This window comes from Jaculus jaculus, chromosome 3 (genome assembly GCF_020740685.1).
Source record: "Jaculus jaculus isolate mJacJac1 chromosome 3, mJacJac1.mat.Y.cur, whole genome shotgun sequence".
Classification (NCBI taxonomy): domain Eukaryota; kingdom Metazoa; phylum Chordata; class Mammalia; order Rodentia; family Dipodidae; genus Jaculus; species Jaculus jaculus.
In genome coordinates, this window is record NC_059104.1 from 113,791,884 (window position 1) to 113,819,092 (window position 27,209).

Here is a 27,209-nt window from a genome sequence, read left to right on the forward strand (position 1 = left end):
AGGATTAATAAGTAGGTAGCCCGCCTAGTACTAAATAGTATAACCAGTACAGGAAAGTGAGGGTCATTGAAATTGCAACACAGTTTTGTATTTTGAAAATGGCCATGGGCATTGTGAAGCAGGCTTGTTGGATTATCTGCATGGAGGCCTGATGGAGCCATGTGGATGAACCGTGGGTTGCAGAGGAGACCAAATGGAGATGCCAGGACTATGGGATGGCTGCCAAGAAGATATGTCAGCTCCAGATGGAATTTTCTAAGACTGTGGGTAGCCTAGCTGGAGGGGCAGAATTAGACTCCAGAGACTTGTCACTGGTTAAAATTATCAGACTTGGAGAATTGTTACTGGTTACAGTTGTCAAACTTGGAGCTACAGAGTTTGATGTTTGCCCTGTTTGTTTTAAATCTGGTACTGGTTGAATATTTCTTTGCTATGCACAATGCCATCTTTTACAATGTGAATATTTATTCTGTGCCATAATGGGAATTCTTGTTATTATGGCTCACTTCAAAGATCTTGGACTATGGAGATGTATGAACATCATTAGGATTGATTTTGAAAAAAATGGGGCTGGAGGGATTAGTGGTTAAGGTGTTTGTCTGCAAAGCCAAAGGAACTATGTTCCATTCCCCAGGATCCATGTTAGCCAGAAGCATAAGCAGGCGTGTGTGTCTGGAGTTCATTTGCAGTGGTTGGAGGACCTGGCTCTCTCTCTTTCTCTGTCAAATGAACAACTAAATAAAAATAAATTTTTTAAATGAAGGAGACTTTTAAAGTTGTACAGAATGCATTGCATTTTACATCATAGATAGTTACAAGTTTATGGGGGCCCAGGGTGGAATTTGGTGGCTTGGTTCAGGTGTCCCCCATACATGTATGTGTTCTGAATGCTAGAACCCCAGCTGCTGGCAATCTTGGAACTGGAACCTCCTGGAGATGATGTATTATTGGGGATGGGCTTATGGGTGTTACAGCCAGCTTTCCCTTGCCAGTGTCTGGCACACACAGTTGTCCACCTGACATTGGCTAGAAGGTGATGTCCACCCTCTGCTCATGCCATTGTTTTCCCCTGCCATCATGGAGCTTCCCCTCAAGTCTGTAAGTCAAAATAACCCCTTTCCTTCCATAAACTTCTCTTAGCTCAGTGTTTTCTATCAACTATATGAAGCTAACTGCAACACTCTACAGCTGCTGTTGTCTACCTGATGTTGCCCAGGAGATGACGTCCAGCCTCTCCTCATGCCATGTTTTCCCCTGCCATCATGGAGCTTTCCCTCAAGTGGGTAAGCCAAAATAAACCATTTCCTCCCATAAGCTGCTTTTGTTGGGTGCAACCAAAGAGAAGCTAACTGGACCACCAAAATAAAACTGTAAATCTCTGAAATCTCCTGGGAGTTAGTTTATTCAAACAAAAATATAACTATATCATATCTGCTAGTATCAACACATAAAAATTTAAATATTTGGGCTAGAGAGATGGCTTAGCAGTTAAGATGTTTGCCTGCAAAGCCAAAGGATCCCGGTTAAATTCTCTAGGATCCATGAAAGCCAGATGCACAAGGGTTGCATGCATCTAGAATTCATTTATAGTGGCTAGAAGCCCTGGCATGCCCATTCTCTTACACACACTCTCTCTCCCTCTTTCTCTCTCTCAAATAAATAAGATATTTTAAAATTTAAATATTCTCTTCTATGCAATTTCTCACTAACATATGAGCAGGGGGCCTGGAAAGATGGCTTTTACGGTGCTTGCCTGCTATGCCAAACTACCCAGGTTAAGTTCCCCAAGACCCATGTAAGACAGATGCACAAAGTGGCACATACAACTGGGGTCCCTTTCATGTGGCTGGAGGCCCTGGCATACCCATTTACACTCGCTTGCTCACTCTCTCTCTCTCTCTCTATATATATATATATATGTGTGTGTGTGTGTGTGTGTGTGTGTGTGTGTCCTTCTTCAAGGAAACATAAAATAAAAAATATTTTAAAAAAATAGAAGCAGGAAAGTAGACCCAAAAATTTTAAAAATGTGTATGTTAGGTAAAATTTAAAAAGGTACTTCCATTACATTATCTTTTCCCAGTGAAAAGGTACTTCCATTACATTATCTTTTCACAGAGATTGGGATAAGATTGTCATTAATCATATTTAGTAACAGAATCAAGATGGATCACCTAATTTTATTTATGTCTTCACCATGGAATTCCACCAAGTTAGATAAAATAAGAACTACCTGGTTATTTGTAACATACTGGCCAGCAAGTGAACCAAAGATTGAGAGCAGTATGAAAAAGCTACCAAAGTAACATACTTCCTGCCTCTATGTACTCTGACCATCTTCTTCCTAATGAAATTATGCAATGATACAAATAAAATGGATATTATCACTACTAAACTATGAGAACATATCCCATTTTCTAGTAATAATTAACATTTACTTTAGAAGAGTAAAATAGGTAATATAAGGTGTGAAGCACAGTGAGCATAGTTAAAAATTATGGAGGAAGGAAAGCTGTGCAAGTGAACAGAACAAAATAAATTACTGAGTTTAGGAAAAACTGCACAGTTAAGCCAGAACATGTGGGATTAGAGAAGAACAAAGAATATGTGCAGCTCTGTGAATAGTTTAAGTTAACTATTTAAATGATGGGAACCCAGAAAATAGTTAAAGTCTGACCAAACAGACATAGAGGATTTGAGGTTGTGTTGGTTTGAATGTATGGCCACATACAATTGGGCTTCCAACTTGAGTACCCAGAGCGTGGAATGCTGCTCTGGAAGAGGTATGTCACTGGGGCAGATCGTAAGTCCAGCTCTAAGGTGTGTGGAGAGCAGTTTGAGCTCTGGCTGTTTTGTTGTGCAGACTGTTGGGTCTGGATGGCTGTTGGGCCTGGATGGCTATTGGGCAGCGTCTCTGCTGTAATCTATGGAAGCGAGCAGCTTCTTCCACCACTGATGGTGTTCCCTTGAAATAAACCAAAAACACTCTTTCCTCCTAAAAGCTGCTTTTGGTCTGGTGTTTCTCCCAGCAGTGTCAAACTGAGTGCAACAGAGGTCAAATTACTGCCCTTGTTTCTGAATTCTCACTTTATTCATCACACAATAATAAGAAAAGCACTTGTATTTTTTTCTTATTACAAGCAGACCAGAGGCAGGTAAGTTAGCTCTGGTTCAAGGGAGATTCTTTTTTTTAATATTTCGATTTTTATTTATTTGAGAGAGAGAGAAAAAGAAGGAGGAAAAGAGAGAGAGAAAATGGGTGCACCAGGGCCTTCAGCCTCTACAAGTGAATTCCAGATGTATGCACCACCTTCTGTATCTGGTTTACATGGGCTCTTGGGAATCGAACCTGGGTCCTTCAGCTTTGCAGGCAAGTGCCTTAACTGGTAAGCTATCTCTAGCCTTCAAGTGAGATTCTTTTGAAGTTTCATCACATAAACCTGTGTCTGAAAGAAGCTTCTGATAGCTGCCCACCCTTAAATTCCCTGCTAACTCCTGACAGGTTAGCAGATGCCCATGGAAAGTATAGTTGTATGCCCAGACTGTCTCACTTTTCATTTTTCCAATTCTACTGCTTAGGTGAGGAAATCAGAAGGCTTACTTTTGCTAAGTAAATACACCTTGGTTCATAGAAATCTAAATGCCCTGGTAAATTACTTAATTTTTTCCTTAATATTTCTCTGAAATGCTGAGTTCACCAACAGAGAAACAGAACTGAAAAACAATATTTTGTAACAAAATTTGAACTTAGTAAAAGATTAATAGGTTATTATAAACTTTATAGCCTAAAGTAATTTCTAACCTAAATAAAAGTCCATCCATTATCAAATTTCTATGTAACACAGTCTTTCTTTCAATTGTACTTACATTTTCTTGAAAAACCTCAGGATGAATGCCACGAACAAAATGCAAAGCAAACATCAACTGGTCAGCCTGCAAAGAATGATGGATATTATTTTGCCTTTTCTTAATTTATTCTTGTAAAAGCATTATCCTTACATTTTGGCTAGTAAAAGAATCTATACTCTGGCTTCAGATTATCTACCTTAGTCAATAACAAAAGACTTCAAGTTTCATTTACATAGAACAAACACTGAAAATCTAGGAGGGTAAAGAAGACAGATTGGCTGTGTATAGATATATACTTCTATATATTACATGCATGTATATAAATTATATACACCAATGTATTACTAAGAATAAAATAGCTTAGCTAGTGGAGGTCCACTTGTGAGATTTGAGTAAGTTATTATTATTACTCTTACTAAAAATCAACTCTGTGCTTTCACCCATTTTTAATTTTGCCATGTATAAGTTTAAACATCTGGGTGACTACATGTAATTTTCACAACAGTATTTTCCTCTTTTTATATAGATTAACTTCCTAAACTAAACAGCAAACTATTACTGTTTCATTTAATAAGAAGTCTTAGCAACTAAGGCCAAATAACAATCTCATCAGTTTGTTACTACCAACAGAATAGTAGCAAACTTTAACATGATAACTCACTGAGATCAGCAAATACAGAAGAAATTATCAGATGACCTAACATTATACAAGTAAAACAAAAGTAAGTATGTAAATAAATGATCAAACATTTCTTATTATTCATTCAGCATTAATGTTTCTGTCTTGCAATAACACATTTATAAACTGTAGAATTAAAATGTAGAAAATTAGCAGTTGTCTTCTCAGTGATACAGAAGCTAGAACACTAAATTTTGATGTTCCCTAATCACAGACATCTAAAAGTGTATTTGGAATTTTTTCATGTGTATTTTTCTGTGATGTGTAGTGTGTGTAAACATTTTGATATGTAAGTACACATGTGCAATTGCATGCAGAGATCAGAAGCTGATGTCAAGTGTCTTCCTCAATTGCTCTCCACATTATTTATTGAGATAGGGACTCTTACTTGAATTCCGAGATCACTAATATGGAGAGTCTAGTTCCTAGGGAACCTATCTCTGCCTCCCAGGAGCTGGGATTACATGTGGCTTTCAAGCGGCCTGGGGATCCAAACTAGGATCCTCTTGTGCAGCAAGTGTTTAACCAACTGAGCCATCTTCCTAAGTCTGTACCTCAAATTTTAGATGAGAGGTAACATCATTGAACATATGGCTGTATGGAGAAGGATGAAAAAAAGAGGGGGAAATTTTTTAAAAATCTGAAATAAAGAGTATGTTGAAAACCAGAGTGCCATTAAAATGAGGTGTCTTACCAAGAAAATCATGAGTCATTCTCTGCAGCTATAGCATACCAGAGACAACAGGACAGAGGATATAAAAAAGGACATCTTTGTCTAATACCAGGACCCTTAAATTTGATAAGGAAAAACATGGCCAAGCTGACAGATGATAAATTCATCTGGACTCTAGATAAAAGAAAGGCATCTTCTAAAAAATTTAGCATCATATTCATGTTTAGCATAGTATAAAAGTATGGATTTTGCACTTGGGAGGCAGAGGTAGGAGGATCACTGTGAGTTCAAGGCCACCCTGAGACTACATAGTGAATTCCAAGTCAGCCTGGGCTAGAGTGAGAACCTACCTCAAAAAAAAAAAAAAAAAAAAAAAAGTATGGATTTTAACTATGGTACAGTCAAGGAATCTCTAAACAGGGAAATGAGTCAATGAGTCCACTGGATACCTGGCAAGAGTTTAGGGCAAGCCTGCCTTAGATGGCTCCTCCTCTAAGCCAGATGTCAAGCACACCAGAAGACAAAGCTTCAGTGAAGAGAAAGTGTCAGTGCAGGGCAAGACCTATAAGTACCAACATGGACATATAATCGCCTGAACAGTCTTTATTAAACACCTCAGGCAGGAACAATAAACCCAGCGGCACATAATAGAACAGTCTGAAAAGGACCACAGCTATAGCAACTACCATCAATTAAAAAAGGACATAAGAAGGTACTAACAACACATCAGAAATAAACAGCATTTCAAAAAGAGAGCAAAGGAAGTAGGAGAACTTCTGGAAAAAGCAGACATCTGAAAAGTAGACCTGAGTGAATAAAAGGCTAGTAAAATTTAAGTAAAATAGAATAAATTACTAATGTTAAAATAAAACTTAACTTTTTAAATAACTGAATTAAAAGCCATATATGTAAAACTTTAAATATACCCACTACATAATGGTGAAAAAAAAATAATAAAACCAGCACTCAGGAGTCCAAAGCAGGAATTGATACAGAACTTGAGCCCTCACCTTTGACCGTAAAGCAAAGTCATACATTTTGATGGGCAATTCTATGTGTATTAACTACATAATGCGGGAGAAAGAAAAGGGACAAGAGGATACATACAACACTGAAAGTTTCTAAGTCATGAAAGCAGAAGAAAATTACCTAACTGATAAAGTTCTCTAGTAGATAAAACACTAAACTGACAACAAAAATGCTATCAAGGGACCTGGGCAGATGGTTCATCAGTTAAAAGCACTTGCTCGCAAAGCCTTCTGGTGCAAGTTAAAATCCCCAGCACCCACATAAAGCCAGATGCACAAAGTGCTGCATGTGTCTGGTGTTCATTTATAACAGCAAGAGAACCTGCCATGCCGATTCTCATTCTCATTCTCTCTCTCATGACAGATGGACAGATAGATGACAGACAGATAACATATGGATAGATAGATAGACATGTGCAAGTTTGTAATATGTATGTGTGTGTGTATGTATATGTATGTATGTATGTGTATATGTGTGTGTGTGTGTTGGCAAATAAATCAAAATATTTTAAACATTAAAAAAAAGATATGCTGGTGAGATGGGGCTGAATGCCAGGATTGAGCACCAAGATTACACCTCATTCTACAACAGCTGTCTGGGAGCAAACAAACCAAGGGAAGTTCAGCAATAGCAGAGAAAATGGAGGAGAGCCAAGATCCATCAGTAAGACATTGAGATGTATCACTTTTACCACATCTGCTAGGGCCCAGGAGAAATTGCTGATGAAGCTGCAACATGAATACTGCTCTTACTGCTAGCCTGACAACTAGCTCCAGGGTGATAGTGATAGACACTATGAGCAAGATAAACCTATCAAAGCAGAACTCCAGAAGCTACAGAGAACTCCACACTAAATCAAACTGCCAACAGGCCTGCCATGGCACAGGGAACATTGCAGAAGAGAAGGCAGAAAGACTGTAAGAGCCACAGAGTGAATAGGAATACCCTGAGGCACGGCCCCCCCACAACCCCACAGGGACTGACTGAGGCCTTGGAGGGCCCCCAGAGGTAACAGGAGCAGGGGAGAGGGGATAAATGAGTATAATCTGTTAAAATATATATATAATAAAATGTTTTAAATGTTGTCAAAGATGCGGATAAACACAATCTGTCATTCATACAGTCAAGAATGCAGAATGGTACAGCAACATCTGAAAGACAATTTGGTAGTTTCTTTTAAAACGGAGTGTTCTTTTTTATATGATCCAAAAATTATCCTCCTTGGTATTTTCGTAAAACAGCTGAAAACTCATGTGTAATTTATTTGTAACTATCAAATGTGGAAATAACCAAGATGAATGTTCCATGAGTACATCTACAAACTATGGTGGCTCTAAAGAGAAAGATATTAGGCACAGTAAGGAGAAATGAGCTATCATGACACAAATCCACAAATGCATATTACTAAGAAAGAAAAGACAATCAAGAATAGGTTATATAATCCCAATTATGTGATAGTCTTTAAAAAGAAAAATGACAGCAATGGGTACACTAGTTGTTAGCTGTGGTAGTTTGAATTTATGTCTCCCAGTTGACTCAAATGTCTTATAATAGCTGTAACTTGTATTTCCATCCTCCTGGCTGAGAGAGATGTCACTGTGGGCAGATCCAAGGGTCAAGCCCTAAAGTGTACGGGGTGGATTTGAATTTCAGCCTAAGGTATGCAGAGTGCTTGAACTCTGCCTGGGTCAAGCAATGAAAAAGTTCAATAGAGCACTAAAGAAAGTTAAGCCTTTCAACCACTCTCCTACTGCAGCAAAAGGCTTAACTTAAAAGTATTTTTATAAAGTAAAGTTATTTCTAAGAAATAAGCCCTTGCTATACTCTACTGATAAGTTCAACCATCTTGGTACTAAATATTTATCTTTCTAATTATTTTCTAAAGCATGACAGAATTAAATCTCATAAGCAAAGATCATATGCTACTAAAATACATATACTAAAGTACTGACATAGGTTAAAATAAGCAAGAAACTAAAAAAACTAATATTCTCGAGAACAAATTAGAAAGAAGTTCATATTATCTTGTAGAACAATTTTCAAGAATAATTTTCATTTATAACATATTCCCTTTTCCAAAAGATTTTAGGGCAATTTAACCTAACTAAATCTACAGTATTTTTACAAATCACATTATATTTATGGTAAAGGACTTATGAATGAAAATAAAAACTCATTTGTCATATTATTGATGAAATATATACGAAACATTGATCAGAAAATATTTAAGCTTAACATAGATATATTCATTTATAAAAAGTTAAACTACATTTAAAAATTTTGTATACAAATTTAGTAATCCAGGAATAGAAATCAAAGCATAATTAAAAGATGCAATATAGAAACAATAAGTAGACATTAGATATAAAGCAAAATTCTATTTTTTAAATAGTAAGAATATTGATAAATATGGCAAAGTAGAAGAGGAAGATAAAAAATAAATTTTAGGGCTGGAGAAATGGCTATAAATTGAGACCCGAAATGTGGGATCATAGGTAACTAACTAGAAGACCTTTGAAAAAACATTATAAACAAAAAGAAATTCTGCAAAAATGCTCTTTAGCCACAGATCCTATCAGAGTACTAAATGGTAGTTCAAAGGATTTATTCTATTTCCAATAAAGATTGTCAAAAACTCACACAATCATTATCTTTTTCTAAAAAATATACTGTGTATTTTACAAGACTTGCCAAGAAGTCTATGTAACAAAACTGTACCTACTTCTCAGACATAGTTAACTGACTTTATAAGAACCCTTTTCATTATTTCAAATTGTCGAAAAGGGCTAGAGAGATGATTTAGTGGTTAAGGTGCTTGCCTCAGAAGCTGAAAGATTCAGGTTCAATTCCCCAGTACCATGTAAGCCAGATGCACAAAGTGGTGCATGCATATGGAGTTTGTTTACAGTGCCTAGAGGCCATGCCATGTCATTTCTCTCCCTCTCTCTCTTCGTGCACGCGCAAGCACACGCACGCGCGCGCACACACACACACACACACACACACACACGTATGTATGTATGTATGTATGTATGTATGTATGTATACTATTTCTCTCTTTCTCTTTGTCAAATAAATAAATATCTAAAATACTGTTCATTTCATGTTCATTTGGAACCTTCCTAATATGAAGATATCCATAAAGCATTTGTGATTATAACTCATAAGTACGAATTTGTCTCCTAATGCCAACAATGGGAAATAATTTTGTCCCACAAAACAGACATCAGTAGGCAATACCAATAGAGCTAAGAATGAGAAGCCTTGGGTAGATAAGAAGCTATGGAACACCATGGTAATCGCTTTTCAGTCATTACTGGCGTAGTTCCAAATAGTTCCATGTTTGTTCTTTCCACCTCACTTGTGACTCTTCTCCAACTACATTCTGATATGCTTCAAGAAATTACTGCTAATAATGAACACTGTTCTAAGAAAAAAAAATCAGAAATACTAATTTTAACATCTTTTGACTAAGAAAAGATGTATAGCTATCAGCAACTGTGTAGAATAAAGGATTAAAGAATAAGTTATATTTAAAAAAGAACAATGTTTTTTTACCTTAAATAAACAACGGCATATGTGTTCATATACCATATGTTTCAATGAGCTGATAAGACACTGGATTCTCTGTTCAGTGCTTTCAGAATCCTTTAGAAAAGAATTGGAAACTGTAAATTCATGAAGAAATTTACAAACATTTAAGATACATTTCATTGCTTATTCACTTTCATAAACTGATCCTCAAAATTTAAACTAATTGTAAGATAAATATCTTTGCCAAGGAACTTAACAAATAAGTGTATTAAAGCTATATATTCACATATTAGGTTATATATAATAAGACACATCATAGACTAGGTGTGGTAGCACATGTCTGTGATCCTAGCACTTGGGAAGTAGAGACAAGATAATCAGGAGTTTGAGATCAGTCTTGGCTACATTGCAAGTGCCAGTCCAGCTACAGGAGACCCTGTTCCAGAAAACCAAAAACGAAAACAAAACAAAACAACAACAAAAAAAAACATCAAATGTGAACTTGAAATTAGAGACACTAAGATGTACTCTACGGCAAAACACATGTAGACTAGTTTTATACTCTCTGTATATAATATGATTATTTTCACAGATAAAGTCAAATGTGAGCATACTTATATACACTGGATGAGTATTATTCTAACTATCACAGCTACACATGTACACACAGGGTGAATATTATATTGAGGGTGGGGAAATGGGGAGCGTACCCATACATGTTTGAAAACCCCAAAATTCTTTGAAACTATGTTTATCAAGAAGTGAAGTATAGGGCTGGAGAGATGGCTTAGCGGTTAAGCGCTTGCCTGTGACGCCTAAGGACCCCGGTTCGAGGCTCGGTTCCCCAGGTCCCACGTTAGCCAGATACACAAGGGGGCGCACGCGTCTGGAGTTCGTTTGCAGAGGCTGGAAGCCCTGGCGCACCCATTCTCTCTCTCCCTCTATCTGTCTTTCTCTCTATGTCGCTCTCAAATAAATAAATAAATAAATAAAAATTTTAAAAAAAAGAAAAGAAGAAGAAGTGAAGTATAAGCTGGGTGTAGGGTAATCCCAGCACTCAGGAGGCAAAGGTAGGAAGATCACAGTTAGTGAGACTACAGACTGAATTCCAGGTTAGCCTGAGCTAGAGTGAGACACTATCTAGAAAATCCAAGAAAAAGAAGTGAAGTGAAGTGTACTTCCCTCTTCTTGAATCTAGCCAGATATGTCAGTCTTTTGGTTTGGTCAATACAAGACTGTAGATGTGTTAATGGCCTGAGGCTGGGTTACAAAAGGTCATTCTGTCTCTTCCTCAGTAACTGGGATGAATTACTTGTTGCCTCCATAATGTGACCCATCCACTTTGCTGTGAGGAAGGCAGACATGATACACTGCTTCTGTGGTCAAGTATCACTCCCAGGCATGGTGGGACAGCATGAGAACATCCTAGCTGTGTCTACCAAAACTGATCCACTAAGGTAACATGACAAGTCCAGCTTCCCTTCATCAGAATGTAAGCCTGTTAAGGCAGTGTCCACTGCTATGCCTCCATTACCTACAACAAAACTTGGCATATATTCAGTCTGAAATTAAAAGGATATATCCCAGGTATGGGCTTATTTAGATATCTGATAGCTTTATGAATCATTGAAGGATTTTCCTTAATTATCATAGATTACTTAGAACAAAAATCTGTCCCTTTTAAAACACTGAGCCAGTATAATAGTTTGTCAAGAATGTAAAATGAAATTAAAGAACTGGTTTCTTTTAATGTAGTTTAGTAAAGTGTTTCATGTAGTCCTCTGAACTGTAATTAGACATAGGATTCCTCCGGAAATTATTATTATAAAGCTAGTACTCAATGATATGTTTAATTCCACTACAGAATACCCACTTACCTGTTTGTTCTGCAGGGCTCGTTGGAAAAGTCGGAGAAATGAAGCCAAACTAAACCGGTACATGTTGTTAATCTTGGACAAGTCAGAGATAATGAAGTACATCTTGCTAGCACTCTCAGCCAGAGGCAGATAGGCATCTCGTTCCTGTGGTTCAGTGGTGGAGGGTAATAAGGAAATACCTTAGAGCTGGTGCTATACTGCCACCTACAGACCACTGGGCACAAGCCTGGCCACAGCCTGGCTTTGCTGAACTTACACAACAATCAAGTAGAGTCAGTTGTGGTGGTGAATGTTCTAGAGGTTGAAACAGGAGAACCATAAGTTCAAGGCCACCCTGGGTTACATCCTTAGGGTGGAAGGTTGGTATGTGATTCAGTGGCAGAATGCAAAGCCCTGCTTTCTAACCCCAGCACTATACAAACCCATAAGTCATGTGAAATGGACAAAGCATTTTCAAAGCAGCTATGGTAGCACATCTGTATGTACATAATCTAGCATTCGGGAGGTCAAGATAGCAGCCTGGCCTACATGAGACACCTCAAATGAAAAAAAGATAAATATTTTTATAGCTAAAAGGATTTGCAAATTTATTAAGCTTAGTTTAGAGTGCTATCCGAGTGTTATAAAAATACTCTAAATTTGTTCTTTTTTAAGTAATAGAAATTTATTTCTCTGGGTTAGGAAGATAAAATGCTCATCATGTTAGGATGAAAACCCGAGTTTGGATCCCTAGCACCCACGTAAAAAAGCTGGGCATGGCAGTCTGTGCTAAGAATCCTCTGCATAGGGGAGACAGTAGCAGGATGAGCTCTGGGCCTTGTTGGCTAGCTAATCTAGTGTCATCAGTGACCTCTGGCTTCAGTGGGAAACTCCCTCTCAATAAAGGAGGTGGAGAGTAACTGAAGACTCAAGGGCAATTCCAGCACTCTGGAGGCAGAGATAACAGAATTATCATCAGCTCAATGCAAGCCTAGGTACAGACTAAGTAGTTGGAGGTCAGGCTCTACTAGAGATTCTTCATTCAATATTTCTTTCTTTTTAAAAAAGAGAGAGAGTGATTGAGAAAAGATATGACATTGACTTCTGGCCTCCATACAAATGAACACACATATGTGCACCTGCACACATGTACACAAATATGCACTCCACCTACAAACACATACACACACACGAGCCTGCAGAGATGTACACAAATATGCACACTACCTACACACACTTCTCCTATTTCTATAAGCTGGAAAGTTCAAATTAAGGCCCTAATAGAATTTGGTTCACAAAACAGCTGATTCGTGATTCCTTTCATAATGGAAAGTACAAATAAGCTCCCTCAGGCTGCTTTTATAAGGGTGCTTACTCATCCCATTGAGAAGAGCTTCACCACCATAACATACCCACCTTCCAAAGGCTCCAACTCAATCCTATCATCTCTAGATTAGGAGCTGGGCACAAACCATCACATCTCACCAATATATTTGATATACTTTTCTGTGTCTCAGATGGTAGTTACAAGTAGTTTCTTTCAATGAGGACCAAGAGTACTTGGGGAAAGAGGGTGACTGGAACAGTAAGCAGTTAGATTCAGAGAATACGAGTGAAGATTTATACTCCAAAACAGCAGTACTTTAGGTACACAGGAGGGCGGGGCATGACACTACTAGGCTATGCCTGAAGTAGGGTTCAAACTGAGACTAGATGGTAGCAATTGTACCAAACCAGAATAGTGTTAGAATAAAGAAAGAGAATATGACTTAAGAGGCATGCACATTAGTATAGCAAACCACCTAGCATTATCCAGTGCAAAACCACCTAGCATTATTCAGTGTAAGCACACAGCCATAATTACAGGAACTTTCATTCTGAGTGAGGTTGAACAATGACAGAAATGGGAGGATCACAAGACTACACAGCCTTAAGGTTCTAGATGGAACAAAGTTCTCTAGGTCCTTAAGATAAAATACTGGGATATGGTACTGATAAAAATTATATGGATAATTTATTAATATCTATTAAATAAGAGAAAGCATAAAAGGTTCAAAAATTCTCTGAAAGAAAATTACAATCATAACACTTGCAATGTTTATCTTTGGCAGGGAAGGGAGCTGTTGAACTAGGATCAGGCTTTAACTTTTGTTTTTATTCTAGTTTCAACAAAACTCTCTCTCAAGTGAAGAAAATATTAACAGTTTATGGCAAAAGGCAAAGAAAGACTGAAAGTAGTGAGAGAAATATTGGAAAGTCATTGAGGGGAAACAGGAAATAATTAAAGAATGGCAGTGAAGATGCAAGTGAGGTTAGAGTGGGGAAGCTCACAGTAGCATTAATTCCTTTGATTGTCAGATTTCTTCCAACATAACTCTGTCACATGCAGGAGAGAGCAAGATCTATTATACTGATGGAGGGTTGAAACTTTGCTAAAGGAAACATCAAAAAAGCAAAAGAAAAAAAGATTTTAAAATCATTTCTATGAAACTAGTTCAGATCATCATCCTAATAGGATTCACTCTAAAGATAGGACAAAATCATTTTTAATGGAAATAATGGCTTATTAGCCAATTTCTATATTTAACTTGACAAGAAAATTCCTGCTAATTAGCCCTGTAATCCTAACACTTGGGAGGCTGAGGCAATAGGACTGCTCCAAGTTCCAGAGCAACCTAGGCTAAACAGATACAGTTATAAGAGAAGAGGAGGGAGGGTGGGAGGAAGAAATAAAAGAACAAACCAATAAAAGTGATATAGGTTACATTTGGACTATCCCCAAAGGCCCATAAGTTAAAGACTTGGCCCCCATTCCATGGTACTGTTATATGGTGGGGAAACCTAATATGTGGGGCCCAGAGGGAAGCAATGTATTGTTCAGAGAATGCCTTCAAAGGGAACTAAAGATCCTGGTCCCTAAAACCCTATCTCTCATGCATGTGCATGTATACACTTACACATGTACACAAACATATAGGTAATACACAAACACGCACACACACACACCCCCCAGATGAGGTGAAAATTTTCACCACATGTTCCTGCTGTGATAATGCTGCTACCCTGCCACGGGCCCCAAATCAATGGAGCCAACTGACCTTGAGCTGAAATACCCAAACTGTGAATCAAAATATAACTTTTTCCTTTACAAGTTGATTTATGTAGTCTATTTATTAAAATAATGTAAAGCTACTAACCCAAATGATAAAACTATTCTCTAAGATACTTTTGAAAATATTCATTTTTAAGTAAAAATTTGCATATTACCATAAATAACATTGTGACATAAATCAATAGACCCCCACCAGCGAATACTTACCAACAGCCTTCATTCAATGGGGAAAACATCTCAACTGTCTCTCTACAGTATTAAAAATGAGATCACAGGGTCTGGTAAATTTGAATGGCTTTCTTTTACAATATAATCTTTACCCTGAGGTCTTGATTCTATAGGCTTTATCATATTAACATAAATGTTTAAGAACACCTCACTTAAAAAACTACACACAAGCTGGGTGTGGTGGCACATACCTTTAATCCCAGCACTCAAGAGGCAGAGGTAGGAGGATCACCATGAGTTCAAGGCCACCCTGAATCTACATACATAATTTCAGGTCAGCCTGGGCCAAAGTGAGATCCTATCTCAAAAAAAAAAAAGGGGGGGGGGGCTGGAGAGATGGCTTAGCGGTTAAGCGCTTGCCTGTGAAGCCTAAGGACCCCGGTTCGAGGCTCAGTTCCCCAGGTCCCACGTTAGCCAGATGCACAAGGGGGCGCATGCATCTGGAGTTCGTTTGCAGAGGCTGGAAGCCCTGGCGTGCCCATTCTCTCTCTCTCCCTCTATCTGTCTTTCTCTCTGTGTCTGTCTTTCTCAAACCAATAAATAAAAAAAAAAATAAAAAAATAAAAAAACACACACACACACACACATTAAAAAAGAAAATAATTACTTGATCAAGAGAAATCTGTAGCATATAAGATTCCTTAAGTGAGTCTTGAATAAGGGCACTGCTTGCTTTTGTCTGATTCAAAGATTCAATCAAATCCTTATTTTCCAAAATATTGCCTTGAGATGTAGCAAGTGTCTGTAGAAAAAAATTAACAAAATAATATAAACAGGATTACATATATTAAAATACCCAGCTAAAGGAAGTTCCTATTAACTATCATTAATCTAATGATGCTTAGATTATTTCAAAAGAATTTCAACACTTCTGTCTTTCCATTTCACTGTTAATACACAGAAACATTAAATATGCACCATTGGGCTAGAGAGATGGCTAAATAGTTAAAGTGTATGCCAGCAAAGCCAGAAGATCCAAGTTCAATTTCCCAGGACCCACATAAGCCAGATGCTCAAGATGGCACATGCATCTGGAGTTCGTTACCAAAGGTTGAAGGGCCTGGCACAGCTATTTTCTCTCTACCTGCCCCTGAGTCTCTGTCTCTCAATAAATTAAACAAATAAATAAATACATCATTATCAAAGCTTCATATATTCATTACCTTTCTCAAACTATTAAGAATGAAAAGTAGGTGCTGAAGAGATGGTTTAGCAGTTAAGGTGCTTACCTGTGAAGCCTAAGGGCTCAGGTTCCATTCTCCAGTACCCACATAAGCCAGATGCACAAAGGAGTGCATGTGTCTGGAGTTCATTTACAGTGGCTGGATGCCCTGGTGTGTCCACTTTCTATCTGCCCCTTTCTCCCCCTCTCTCAACATGGATAAATAAAATTTTTTAAAGAATAAAAAGTATACAAAATTGCACCTTCATGATTTTTAAGTTAACCACATATAATACTCAATGCAGTGTCAGATTATTAGTGTAAAACAGATGTATTGTTAACCTGCCTTCTACCTATTTATGTTTGTACCCTTACATGAACACTATACTCATCCTTGGAAAAGCTTACTTTGTACAGTTGGCTGCAGCCAACACAGAGTCTTATAAACTCATCAAAAGTGCTGAAAATAAGTGACATTTGAGTCTTCAGCCAGATATCATCCCCCCACTCCAAGGCTCAGGAAATAACAAGGAAATGAAGACAGAAACAAGTCCAAGCTGTAGAGTGGGGAGGAATGCTCTGGAACTCTCTAGCCTGGACATGACACAGCCATTGTACTCAGAAACTCACAGGCAGCTCTGGTTACCTGCTCAAGACCTGTACAAGATATGGACAGTAACCGTTCCACCCTAGACAGAAGAGGAGGAGCTTTTCAGAGCCCACCAATTCCTGAGGATCTACTGGTAGTTAATGGTTGCTGGGGAAGGAAGAGTCATTCTCTTTAATCGTGTACTCACTAATGTGTGAAGGTAAGAAGAAAGGGCTCAAAAGAAGTGGGAGATGTATAAGAGAGAATCATGGAATCTCTATTATCAAAATGCAATGTAAATATGTACAAAATTTTCAAAAATACATAAAATATTACAGTTAGAATTAATAATTACTCCTTCCGGACTTTATTCTAAAAATATCTTCTTGTTTTCTATTTGAATTTTGACTTTAGAATACTAGTATTCATTTGTAAAAATAAAAAATGTAAGGATACTATTTATTTTTTAAATATCTTTATTTATTTATTTGCAAGGGTGAAAAGAGAGAGAGAGAGAGAAGAGGTATGCCAGGACCTCCTGCCACCGCAACCAAACTTCAGCCACATTGTGCACCTGTCTTTAAATGGATACTGGAGAAAGTGAACCCAGGGATGCTACTTTGCAAGCAAGCACCTTTAAACAATGAGCTCTCTCTACAGCCCCTCAGTTTTTAAAGACACCTTATGTTTGCTAAAAGAAAAGTTAATATGGTAATAGCATTCTGAATATCCCAATCTTACCTCTAAAAGAGATTCTTCAAGCTTGGCCAGCTGTATTTTCTTATCTTCCTCCTGTTGTAATAGTTTTGTTTTCTGTTCTTCTAAATCGGGTTTTTCATGTTGTATGGTTAAAGCCAAAAGCTTAAAAGTGAAAATAATAAAAATTCCGATGAATAAGCCTTATGATATTTGAACAAAGAAAGTTTGTCCCTCAAAATGTTAGGCAAATAGCAATGTCCCTAGGAACCTATTTATACATACCAATCCTACTAGGAACTGATATATTTTAGAGTATGTAAATTATATCCATTAGAGTTGTAACCTGACATACTGTTTAAAAAATGACAATTTGAAAATTTAAAATAAGAAATGACACTGGTTTAAGACATAGTTAAAAATCTTCTGTATACACATTGCCTATAGTTCTTGCTAAACTACACTGCCCTCAGCCATTACTGTGGAGCTAGACAAAACAATTCTTGGAATTAATTTTGTCAAGTATTAAGCAATTGTCAATTCTTTTAATTTGTAGTAAGTATCAAGTCAGTCAAAAGGTATCATTCATAAATGCATATTCAATGAGTCTTATAGTATAATAAAAAAATATTTTGAAGGACTCACTTTAAAATTGCAATAAAGGAAAAAGTATGAGAGCTGAAGAGATGGCCCAGCAGTTTGCCTGCAAAGCCTAATGACTCTTGTTTGACTCTCCAGGTTCCACATAAGCCAGATGCACAAGGTAACACAAGCACACAAGGTTGCATATGCATACAAGGCGGTGCACGTATCTGGAATTTGATTACAGTGGCTGGAGGACCTGGCACGCCAATTCTCTCTCAGTCTCTTGCTCTTTCTCTCTCATTTAAAAAAATACAAAAAAGTGTGAAAATGTGCACATCATTATTGAAAGATGGGTTTAAAAAATATGATACTGAAAGCAAATGGCAATTCTTTTAAGAGGAAAAATGAGTAATATATAAAAATATGCACATGAAAATAATTTTTAAGCTCATGAAGTAATTTTGAAAAGTAATGAGCCACTTGCAGGTAAATGAACTCTCAGATGCAGAGGTCAAGGCCTAAAAAAAAAAAAAAAAACTGCTCAGGAATCAAAGTCCCACACCTATCTGAATATATCAGTTAACTGCAATTTTCAGTTTACTCAACCAGAATGAAATCAACTATTCTTATCTCCAGGAACCATTCTTCTCTCAGTTTCTATCATGGGTGAAAAGCACACTCTGAATTTAAGGAAAGAAGCAGCAGCAGCAGCAGTTAGAAGAGGCGGGTAGAATCAACCATGCATGTCTAATACAGATTTTGAGTGAAATAAATCTGAATGTTTTCCAAGCAAGCATATTTTCAAAGTATAAAGTTTAAATGTTAATCAATTTGAAAAAATGTACTTATAATACAAATATCTAACAAGTACAACAAATTCCCATGTAAATGGTAATCAGTTTTACATACCTGCCCTCGTAATCCACTTCTCGTTGTGGTAAAGTTTACCTCAGTAACAATAGAAGCTGCATCCGGTGGAATAAAGGGATTGGGGTTTCTTGTTGATAAAAAAAGACGGAAATCTTCATTGTAGTCAATAACTTTGTCACCTATTTGTACCACATAACGTGGTCCTATTGAAAACACACACATATAAATAGTTGGCCTGGATTTTTGTATAGTGCTACATGAGCTTTGAAAATAAGATTTTTAAGTCATTGTAAATCATCATCAGATTTTTAATACAGTCTAAAAGACAGTAACAGTTACACGTTCTGACTTCTTCTCAATGCTCTAGTAACCAGCACTCACATATAGAAGCATCAAAGGAATATCTACTTATATTGAGTAAGGCATCAATATTCCAAAATAGCTGATTTTCATTGTCAAAAACAGGAAGCAGCTGACTAGGTATGAATGATAGGTCTTTCAAAGAGGAACTTTGAATGTAACCCTCACAGTTGTAAATCAATTTTTGCCTCTAGTACCTATATTCTGCATATTCATAGAACTGCAAATGACTGTCAGCTCTCCCATAGATGAACAAATCTAATGCAATTTCACAGCTATCTACCAACCACAGGTGAAATTTCTCATAATCAATAGCACTGATCTGTGCAATGAGCTGATTTCTAGTGGTACTCTCAGGTATAAAGTATGTCACTCTGATCACAGAGTACCACTAGAAATCAGCTCATTGAAGTAAAGCATAAGCCTTGCCATTTCTCTTTGTTCCTTTAAACCCTGTGTTCTCTTACTTGAGAGGGTTTCCCATGTCTCGCATGATTCCAATGAAACAGGTCTCATAAAATGTGCTTAGTGTAACTTCTTTGCCAAGTTCAAAAATAGGGAATCATGGTCCATTCCCAGCTTCCTGACCTGATGATGCTCACTCCAGTTTCATACATACCTAAAACTCTGAAACTAGTATTGCACACAGGAGAGAGAACCCACACCATTTGTCTTCTGAATGTGGGTTACTTCATTTAGCATATTTCACATACGACAGAGAACATGCTCTTTCAGACCCTGGATTACTTGATTTAGCATATTCTTTTCCAGATCCATCCATTTTCCTTGCAGGAAACTGGCAATTTCATCATCAATTTTTCTTTACAGTAGAATACAACTCCGTTGTGTATATGTACCAGATATTCATTATTATTTTAACTCTTCCAAGCCTTAGGAATATTACAGAACTGGGGGTAGAAAGAATAAGAGCTAGACGATGGGGAGGAGTGCTGTGAAGTGGTCACTACATTTGTGACCTCACAGCAACTGTTGATACCTGCACAAGAACCTAACAATACTGGGCTCATCAACATTTCATTAAGTATGATGAAAGGAAAGTTATAGGCCATTAATGGTGACTGGGGAAGTTGGTGACATTCTCTGCAGTGGTGTAGCCACTGGTAGAACCCACAAAGATTGGTAAATAACCCCTACCCATGCTCATGCAGGCAAACCTCATTAGACTAAGTGGTCCATCCACAAAAAGGGGGCAAAAAGACATCAAAGTAGAAGAGAGACTAGTTGAGAAGAAGGGGTTCAATGGAGAATGGAGAGAGGGAAGAAGAGGAGCTAATAAGAGGGGATTATGATGAAAATACATTGTATACATGCATTAAAATCATCAATAGAAATAAATAAGTAAAATTAGAGACTTTTCCTAGAAACTTAAGTATTTACCTTGAGCAACCAGATCTCGTCTCAACAACGGATAAAGAACGGGTTCCACTCCATCCACCTCTTGTATAATGAGGGTTTTCCCAAAACGCACTGCCAACTCAAGAGCAGTGATGAAGTTACTATCCTACGAGAACAAAAAGAACACACTTTAGTTCCCTCATCTCAATGCTTACCAAGGTGCTTATAGATAATGGGAATAATATGAATGATATAAACCATAGTATTAATAATTCAAATTACTCATGATTGCTTTCAATTAGAAAGTACTTTGAATGAATTATTTTAATTGAATACATTATCTTAAATGTTTCATAATTTAAATATATAAATAAGAAATAGAAGGATTTTAAAAATAATTTTTGTAACAAAAATCCAAATAACTTATGCTCAGTTCTCTTTACTAAGTTTTAAGTATAAAGCATAGTACAGTTAACTTAACAACTATTTTTGACAGCAGAGAACTAGAAATTTCTTACCTTACATATGTGAAACTATATAGCTGTGATTAACAATTTTTCATTTCCACCACACTACAAAAGCTCATCTTGAATTTTCTACTATAATTACAGATTGTAACAGAAATAAAATTTCAAACTCTATGTGAAATACATAATTAATTCTTAATAGGAACTACTTTATGCTGTAAATCGAACACTGAGTAAGTGGGAAGAGGCAAGATAATGAATTCCAGATCAGCTCTTCTTGATGTGACAAGGTTAACTGAAAGTCTATAACCAACTAAGAACTTTGAGGTTTTCTGCCTAGCAAGTGAGATGAAAACAAATGTAATGTTTGGTATAATAAATACTAAAGGAAAAAACCACAGTCACATATGACATACCACAAAAGATTTCAGCCAACAACGTGTGTATGTGTGTGTGTGTTTTCCCATGACATTATAATAAACAAAAGTGACTCAAACTGAGAAAGACCAAAACTGAACCTTAGCTTATAATATTTATGTATGTGTAAATAAATGGAGTTGTGATAGTTTGAATGTAAAATACCCCAATACTCAATCCCCAGCTGATAGTGGTAGTCTAGAAAGTGGTTGAACCTGCTGAAGGAAATGTGTATGGGGGAGAGGGGGAGGCTGAAGTGCTGCTTGCTCTCTCTCCACTTCCTCCTTGCCAGTATCATGATGTGACAGCAGCTTCCTGTTCCTGCCCAGCTTTCCCCTTCATGGTAGGCTCTACCCTCTGATACTGTAAGCCAAAACAAACTCATTCCCTAAGTTGTTTCTAGTCAGGTATTTTGCCCCAGCAAGGAGAAAGCAAGTGAGATGGGGTAAATTATGGGTAAAACCTAAAAATCTACAAAAGAGGCTAAGAGAGGATAGAGTGATGCCAGTGAAGAGGAAAAGGACACATGTGATATAAAAGTAGGAGGGGAGATGATGAGGCAGGGGCATGAGGGTGAAGACAACTAACTAAAAGAAATTTTTATCTGAAAATACTATCACGATATCTGATGACTTGTATGCTAATTAAAAACAAATTAAAATTTTTAAAAAATGAAAAAAAAAACCCTTATTGGCTAACGACATTGTGGTTGTCAGTACAGCCTAGCACTCAGAGGTTTTGTAGTATAAAAAAAGCTACGGTGTAAACAAGCTATGGAACTGTTCACTGCAAGTACAGCATGGATAACTGTGTTCAGTACCTCATGCTTGTTGATAATACTACAGGATTATGTTCCTGGTTTATATATTTCCTATGTCATACTTTTATCATTACTTTTGAAATGCATTCCTTAAACTAACTAAAAACAAATTAGCAGTATAACAGCCTTGGCAAGACCTTTAAGAAGTCCTCCGGAGAAAGGCACTGACAACACAAATGGCCAGAGGTGTGTTACTGCTTCTGAAAGTTTTCTAGGAAGATACATGTGGAGGAAGAGACAAGGATATTGATGATTCTGATCTTTTACAGGCCTGGGCATCTGAATCTTAGTTTCTTACAAAAAAATTCAGAATATATTTGAAGTTTATAAAATAAAGATTAAAAGAAAGAAAATGTTTTGTCTAGTTTCCATCTGTAGGTGTCATACTTGCTGCCACCCTCTGCCTTCCCCAGAGCACCTTCCAGTCCTGCAAGTCTACTCATCAGACCCATATGCATCAGCATCTTCTTCATGGACACTATGTCTCTACTGTATCATTTCCATGTTTAGTTGAGTTTACTCCACAGATACACCAATGTTGCCTATAGGAGTATCTGTATATCCTATAATAAATTATGAGCTGAACAGGTTTGTAGCCGAGGAACTATCCTACACAAACAAGTGTGCAAAGGTTATACTTCCCAGGTGTGTGTGAGTAATCTCTGATCTTCACAAAAATCACTCACAAACATATTACTCAGGGCATATCCCTGTAACCTAACCCTATGACTTTATCTTATAGATTATCTAATTTTTCAATTATTCTTACCACAAAAAAGTTATATATTTTCTTTATACTAAAAAAGTAAATTTTCATGGTAATTTTTCAAACACCTAAAGAAGTAATCATATATTAAGCCTTATAAAAACTTCAAATTTTGGCTAACTAACCCACTCTATGGAACAGAACCTATAGCTGGTTCTGTGAAACAAGTCAGAACCATATCCAAAAAACAAGCCCAATCTCCATTATCAAACTCTCACCAATTGTGGACTGTACGAGGGCCTGTACCTATTAAATTCTCTCTAAAATAATAATGGTCATCCCATTTATCTGGTGCTGACTTCACTCTCCACTGGGGAATTTGCTTCTCTTTTTTGGATAGATGCAGATCCTGAGAAGAAAAGCAGCTCATTGCAACTCACCAAGATCTTAGCTGAAACCAAAAGTAATTGAAGAAATGAGCAAGAGTGGTGCTTTCTTGGTGAATCTGGTACCAGCACAAGGGTAGGAGATAGACACAGAGAACACTCAATTCCTACCAAAGCAGATATCCAGAGACACAGAGGCTCCCAAGACCTCATCACTGAAGCAGACCTAAAATAAACCCAACATGGCTCAGGGAAATTTGCAGAAGAGGGGTGGAAAGATTGTTAGAGGCACATGTTGGGATATTATGCACACAGACATTGCCTCTTACCCATAACTCATAGCTAACCCTACAAAGCACAACCCACATTCCCCAATGAGGACAGTCCCTGTGGAACAAGGAGGATGGGGAGGCGGGTAACAAGGATACCTACATGGCTGCATACACACTGTATACATAACTAATAAGAAAAAACTTCAAGTTTGATCAGAGATAACTTCCTCAGCAAGATAACTATGATAGTAGGAAATCCCTAGCAACAAGACTACAATGACATGTTACTGACCAAAATGTCAAAATATCAAAGCCAGACAGGAAATAATGAGAAACACTTCAGGAAAGCTATAAATAAGGTAAAAGGACAGAAGTCCTCTTACTTTCTAAGCTAGGTTAGTTACTCTTTAATATCAGCACATTGTAGCTATGTCAGTAATGATAACTAGTATAAATGTTTGACTATCTAACCTACAAAAGTGTCATCTTTTCAAGGAGGAGCTAGAATAACTCAATGTTAAACTCCAGGTCTTAAAGGAATACTTAGTACCCAATAAATGTTCTTGTCCCTTTCCTACAAATTAAAAAATTGAAGCTTAAGAAAATTACATTTATTTTTCTAGATCTCAAAGAAAGTTATTTGTAGGGCTTAAACTTGACGAGCTGTCTCCTAAGTATACATTCAGTTATTTTCATTATAAGATACTACCTAAGCTACATACCTGTTGATTAATGATTTCCAAACGTGAGTCTTTCAAATGTGTCTTTAACCACTCTGTTGCTTGGGAAGAGGGATCTATAAGAAATGGGCACACCCGACTCTAGTTGAAAAAAGAGAGAACTTATTTTTAAAATAATGATGTTTTCATTTAAAAAATGTCTAAAGCTTATGAATTGCTAATTGATCTTTACTGGTTCTGTAGCACACAATCACAAGGAAGAAACAAAGGTACAGTGTACAACTATAATAGAAGGCATATTAATAAACTTCCAATGACTAGCAGCTAATATTGGAGTAATTAAATTTAACCAGAATAAAGTGAACATAGTCCTATCTACTATGCAATAACACAAAACATACATCAGTAGTCTAAGCCACTGTACTATTCCTTTTAGCATTTCAAAGCATGCTGTCCAATTATTTATTAACTCCATGTATCCTTTGGTTAAACAGAGCATAAAAAATTTATTAAAAAGATTAATGAGATAATCAAATAGCTATCCATATAGCTATATTTAAGACATTTGTTTCTTTTAAAGTAGTACATATCCATTACAAGAATAAGTGTCTTCAAAAAGAAAATGCAGGCCAGGCATGGTGAGCATGCCTTTAATCCCAGCACTCAGGAGGCAGGGGTAGAAGGATCGCTATGAGTTTGAGGCCACCCTGAGACTCCATACTGAATTCCATGTTAGTTTGGGCTACAGTGAGATCCTATCTAGAAAAAAAAAAGGAAGAAAAGAAAAAGTGTAGACTGTTGGTAAAGATTTAAAGAACAAGTATTTATACAATGTATTGCACTAATTAACCTCAGTAAGTTTACAATGAGTTAATTTTCCTCCTAAAAATGAACATAAAAAAATGAAAATTTAGAACTGGAATATACATAATAACAATACATGTTCCTTCCATGGCACATCAGGAGGCAAGGAGGTGATGAGAACTCCCTATTCTGCAGAAGAACAGCTTTCCATTTTCAACACTGTTTACAATTGCTGGCATGTGGTGATATATCACCTTTAGTTCAAGATTTACTGTAGTCAAAGAGCTCATGTTTCTTCACACCCACAGTGGGCTCCTCCAACCACACTTCCCTTTACGGCACACCACTAGATAATCTTTACCCAGCATCAATTTCTGGCAATTTAACTTAAGTGACTCTTCCATCATATAAATGTTCTATTCCTAGCCAAATGACTTGCTACTAAACAATCTCTTCTGTGTTACCACAGGTTTTAGATCCACTTCTTTGCTAGTAATTAATAGCAAACATTTCACAATTCTAGTAGATTTTACCAAACTATGAAAGGAATTACTTAAAAAATAGAAAGTGCTCTTACCCATGATTTCAAACCAATGATCTGATGCAGAAATAAAAACAGGTAGCAATATTTTAAAACCCTTTTTTTTTTAACAAGGATGGTATTCTTAGCAAATATAAAGGATACTCAGAAGTTAACTTTCATAGTCATTTAATTCTGTTCAGAGATTTAGAAATATATATATCTGTAGTACATTTTATTGGTTTTTCAAAAAATGTAGCTAATATTTACATTTAACAAATTATAATATATTTAAAATGATGCCATTCTATACATTAGTTCATGTAATGATTTATGCATTCATTCATTCTTTGACCTACCATGTTAGATAACTACAGAAATACAAGTCAAATACAGAAATTAATCAGATACATTCCTTTACTCTCACTGACATCATATTCAATAAAGAGGCAGAAATGAAAATTCCATGGCTAAGAGATACACAAGATTCTACCAAAGGACTCAGAGGAGCTGGGGTAGGCCACAGCAATCAATTCAAGTCAAATTAGCAACGCAAAGTAGTAAAGGCATTGTTGGCAAAACAAATACCATGTTTGAAAAGGAATGCAAAAGCTTGCAGTTATTGAAAACTTCCATGTTTAGCATTGCTGGGTTATAAATAAGTGGGAGTTATAAAAAGGAAATGGCAGAAGTACTCTAGGGTCTGGTCAGAAAAGCTCTGCCATACCCAATGATTATGACACTGTCAAACGGCAGTCAGTGGAGGATCACTGAAACATACTAGTTGAGACAATATAGTCAGATGAAAATTTTAAGGAGATTACTCCACGAATGGGAAAACAAGTGATGGTGAGGGGGAATATGCTTGCTGCTATACATTTTTACCAGGTACATAATGATGATGAGCCAGAAATAAAGCCACTGGAAATGAATGTAGTGAAATGTAATGATTCTTGAAGGATATAAAAACTGTATTTGATTACATAATTAAAAACTAAAGAGATGAGGTTGGGGAGATGGCTTAGTGACTAAGGTGCATACCTGCAAAGCCTAAGGACCCAGGTTCGATTCTCCAGGTCCCACCTAAGCCAGATGCACATGGCGACGCATGTGTCTAGAGCTTGTTTGCAGTGGCTAGAAGCCCTGCCATGCCCATTCTTACACACACAGACTCTCTAATAAATAAATTTTTAAAAAATAAATCATTAAAAAAAGTTTTAAAAAATTCAAACTTAAAGAGATAGTGAGAATGACTCATATATTTGTAGCTTACAATACTGGGCCAAGATTGTGGCATGTGGCATCTCCAGTGGTAGAAAGCGAAAGAGAAACAAGTTGCTAGGAAAGGGAGAGAAAGAGAAAGAGGATCTACAATGAAGGGCTTGCCCTACACACCCCATATATAATATTTTTTAGATGGGGTGATTGGTCACCTGGGATTGTACTGAAATGCTGAGCAGGTAACTGATGCTAAAGAGCCTTTTAGAAGTCTAACATGCTGGAGAGTGGGCAGGGGAAGGAGAGTAGTATTTTTTCAATCTGGCTTAACACTTAGAAAA

At 36.9% G+C, this 27,209-nt stretch overlaps 1 protein-coding gene across 5 annotated transcripts in view; it reads right to left on the bottom strand.

The window, feature by feature from the left end:
• The window catches only part of Dync2h1 (dynein cytoplasmic 2 heavy chain 1), a 277,230-nt gene that overhangs the window by 123,564 nt on the left and 126,457 nt on the right, over positions 1-27,209 (bottom strand). For 3 of the 5 annotated variants that reach the window (XM_045144805.1, XM_004661894.3, XR_006636108.1), the window contains exons 64-72: positions 25,708-25,728; positions 24,369-24,467; positions 20,621-20,744; positions 18,902-19,065; positions 17,453-17,572; positions 15,568-15,702; positions 11,642-11,785; positions 9,789-9,878; positions 3,868-3,933 (exon numbers count right to left, since the gene is read on the bottom strand). In XM_045144805.1, the coding sequence (XP_045000740.1) occupies positions 3,868-3,933; positions 9,789-9,878; positions 11,642-11,785; positions 15,568-15,702; positions 17,453-17,572; positions 18,902-19,065; positions 20,621-20,744; positions 24,369-24,467; positions 25,708-25,728 (963 nt within the window). Of the gene's footprint in view, positions 1-3,867; positions 3,934-9,788; positions 9,879-11,641; positions 11,786-15,567; positions 15,703-17,452; positions 17,573-18,901; positions 19,066-20,620; positions 20,745-24,368; positions 24,468-25,707; positions 25,729-26,923; positions 26,989-27,209 lie in introns of those variants that run through there. The other 2 variants (XM_004661895.3, XR_006636109.1) reach the window with 2 other exon arrangements.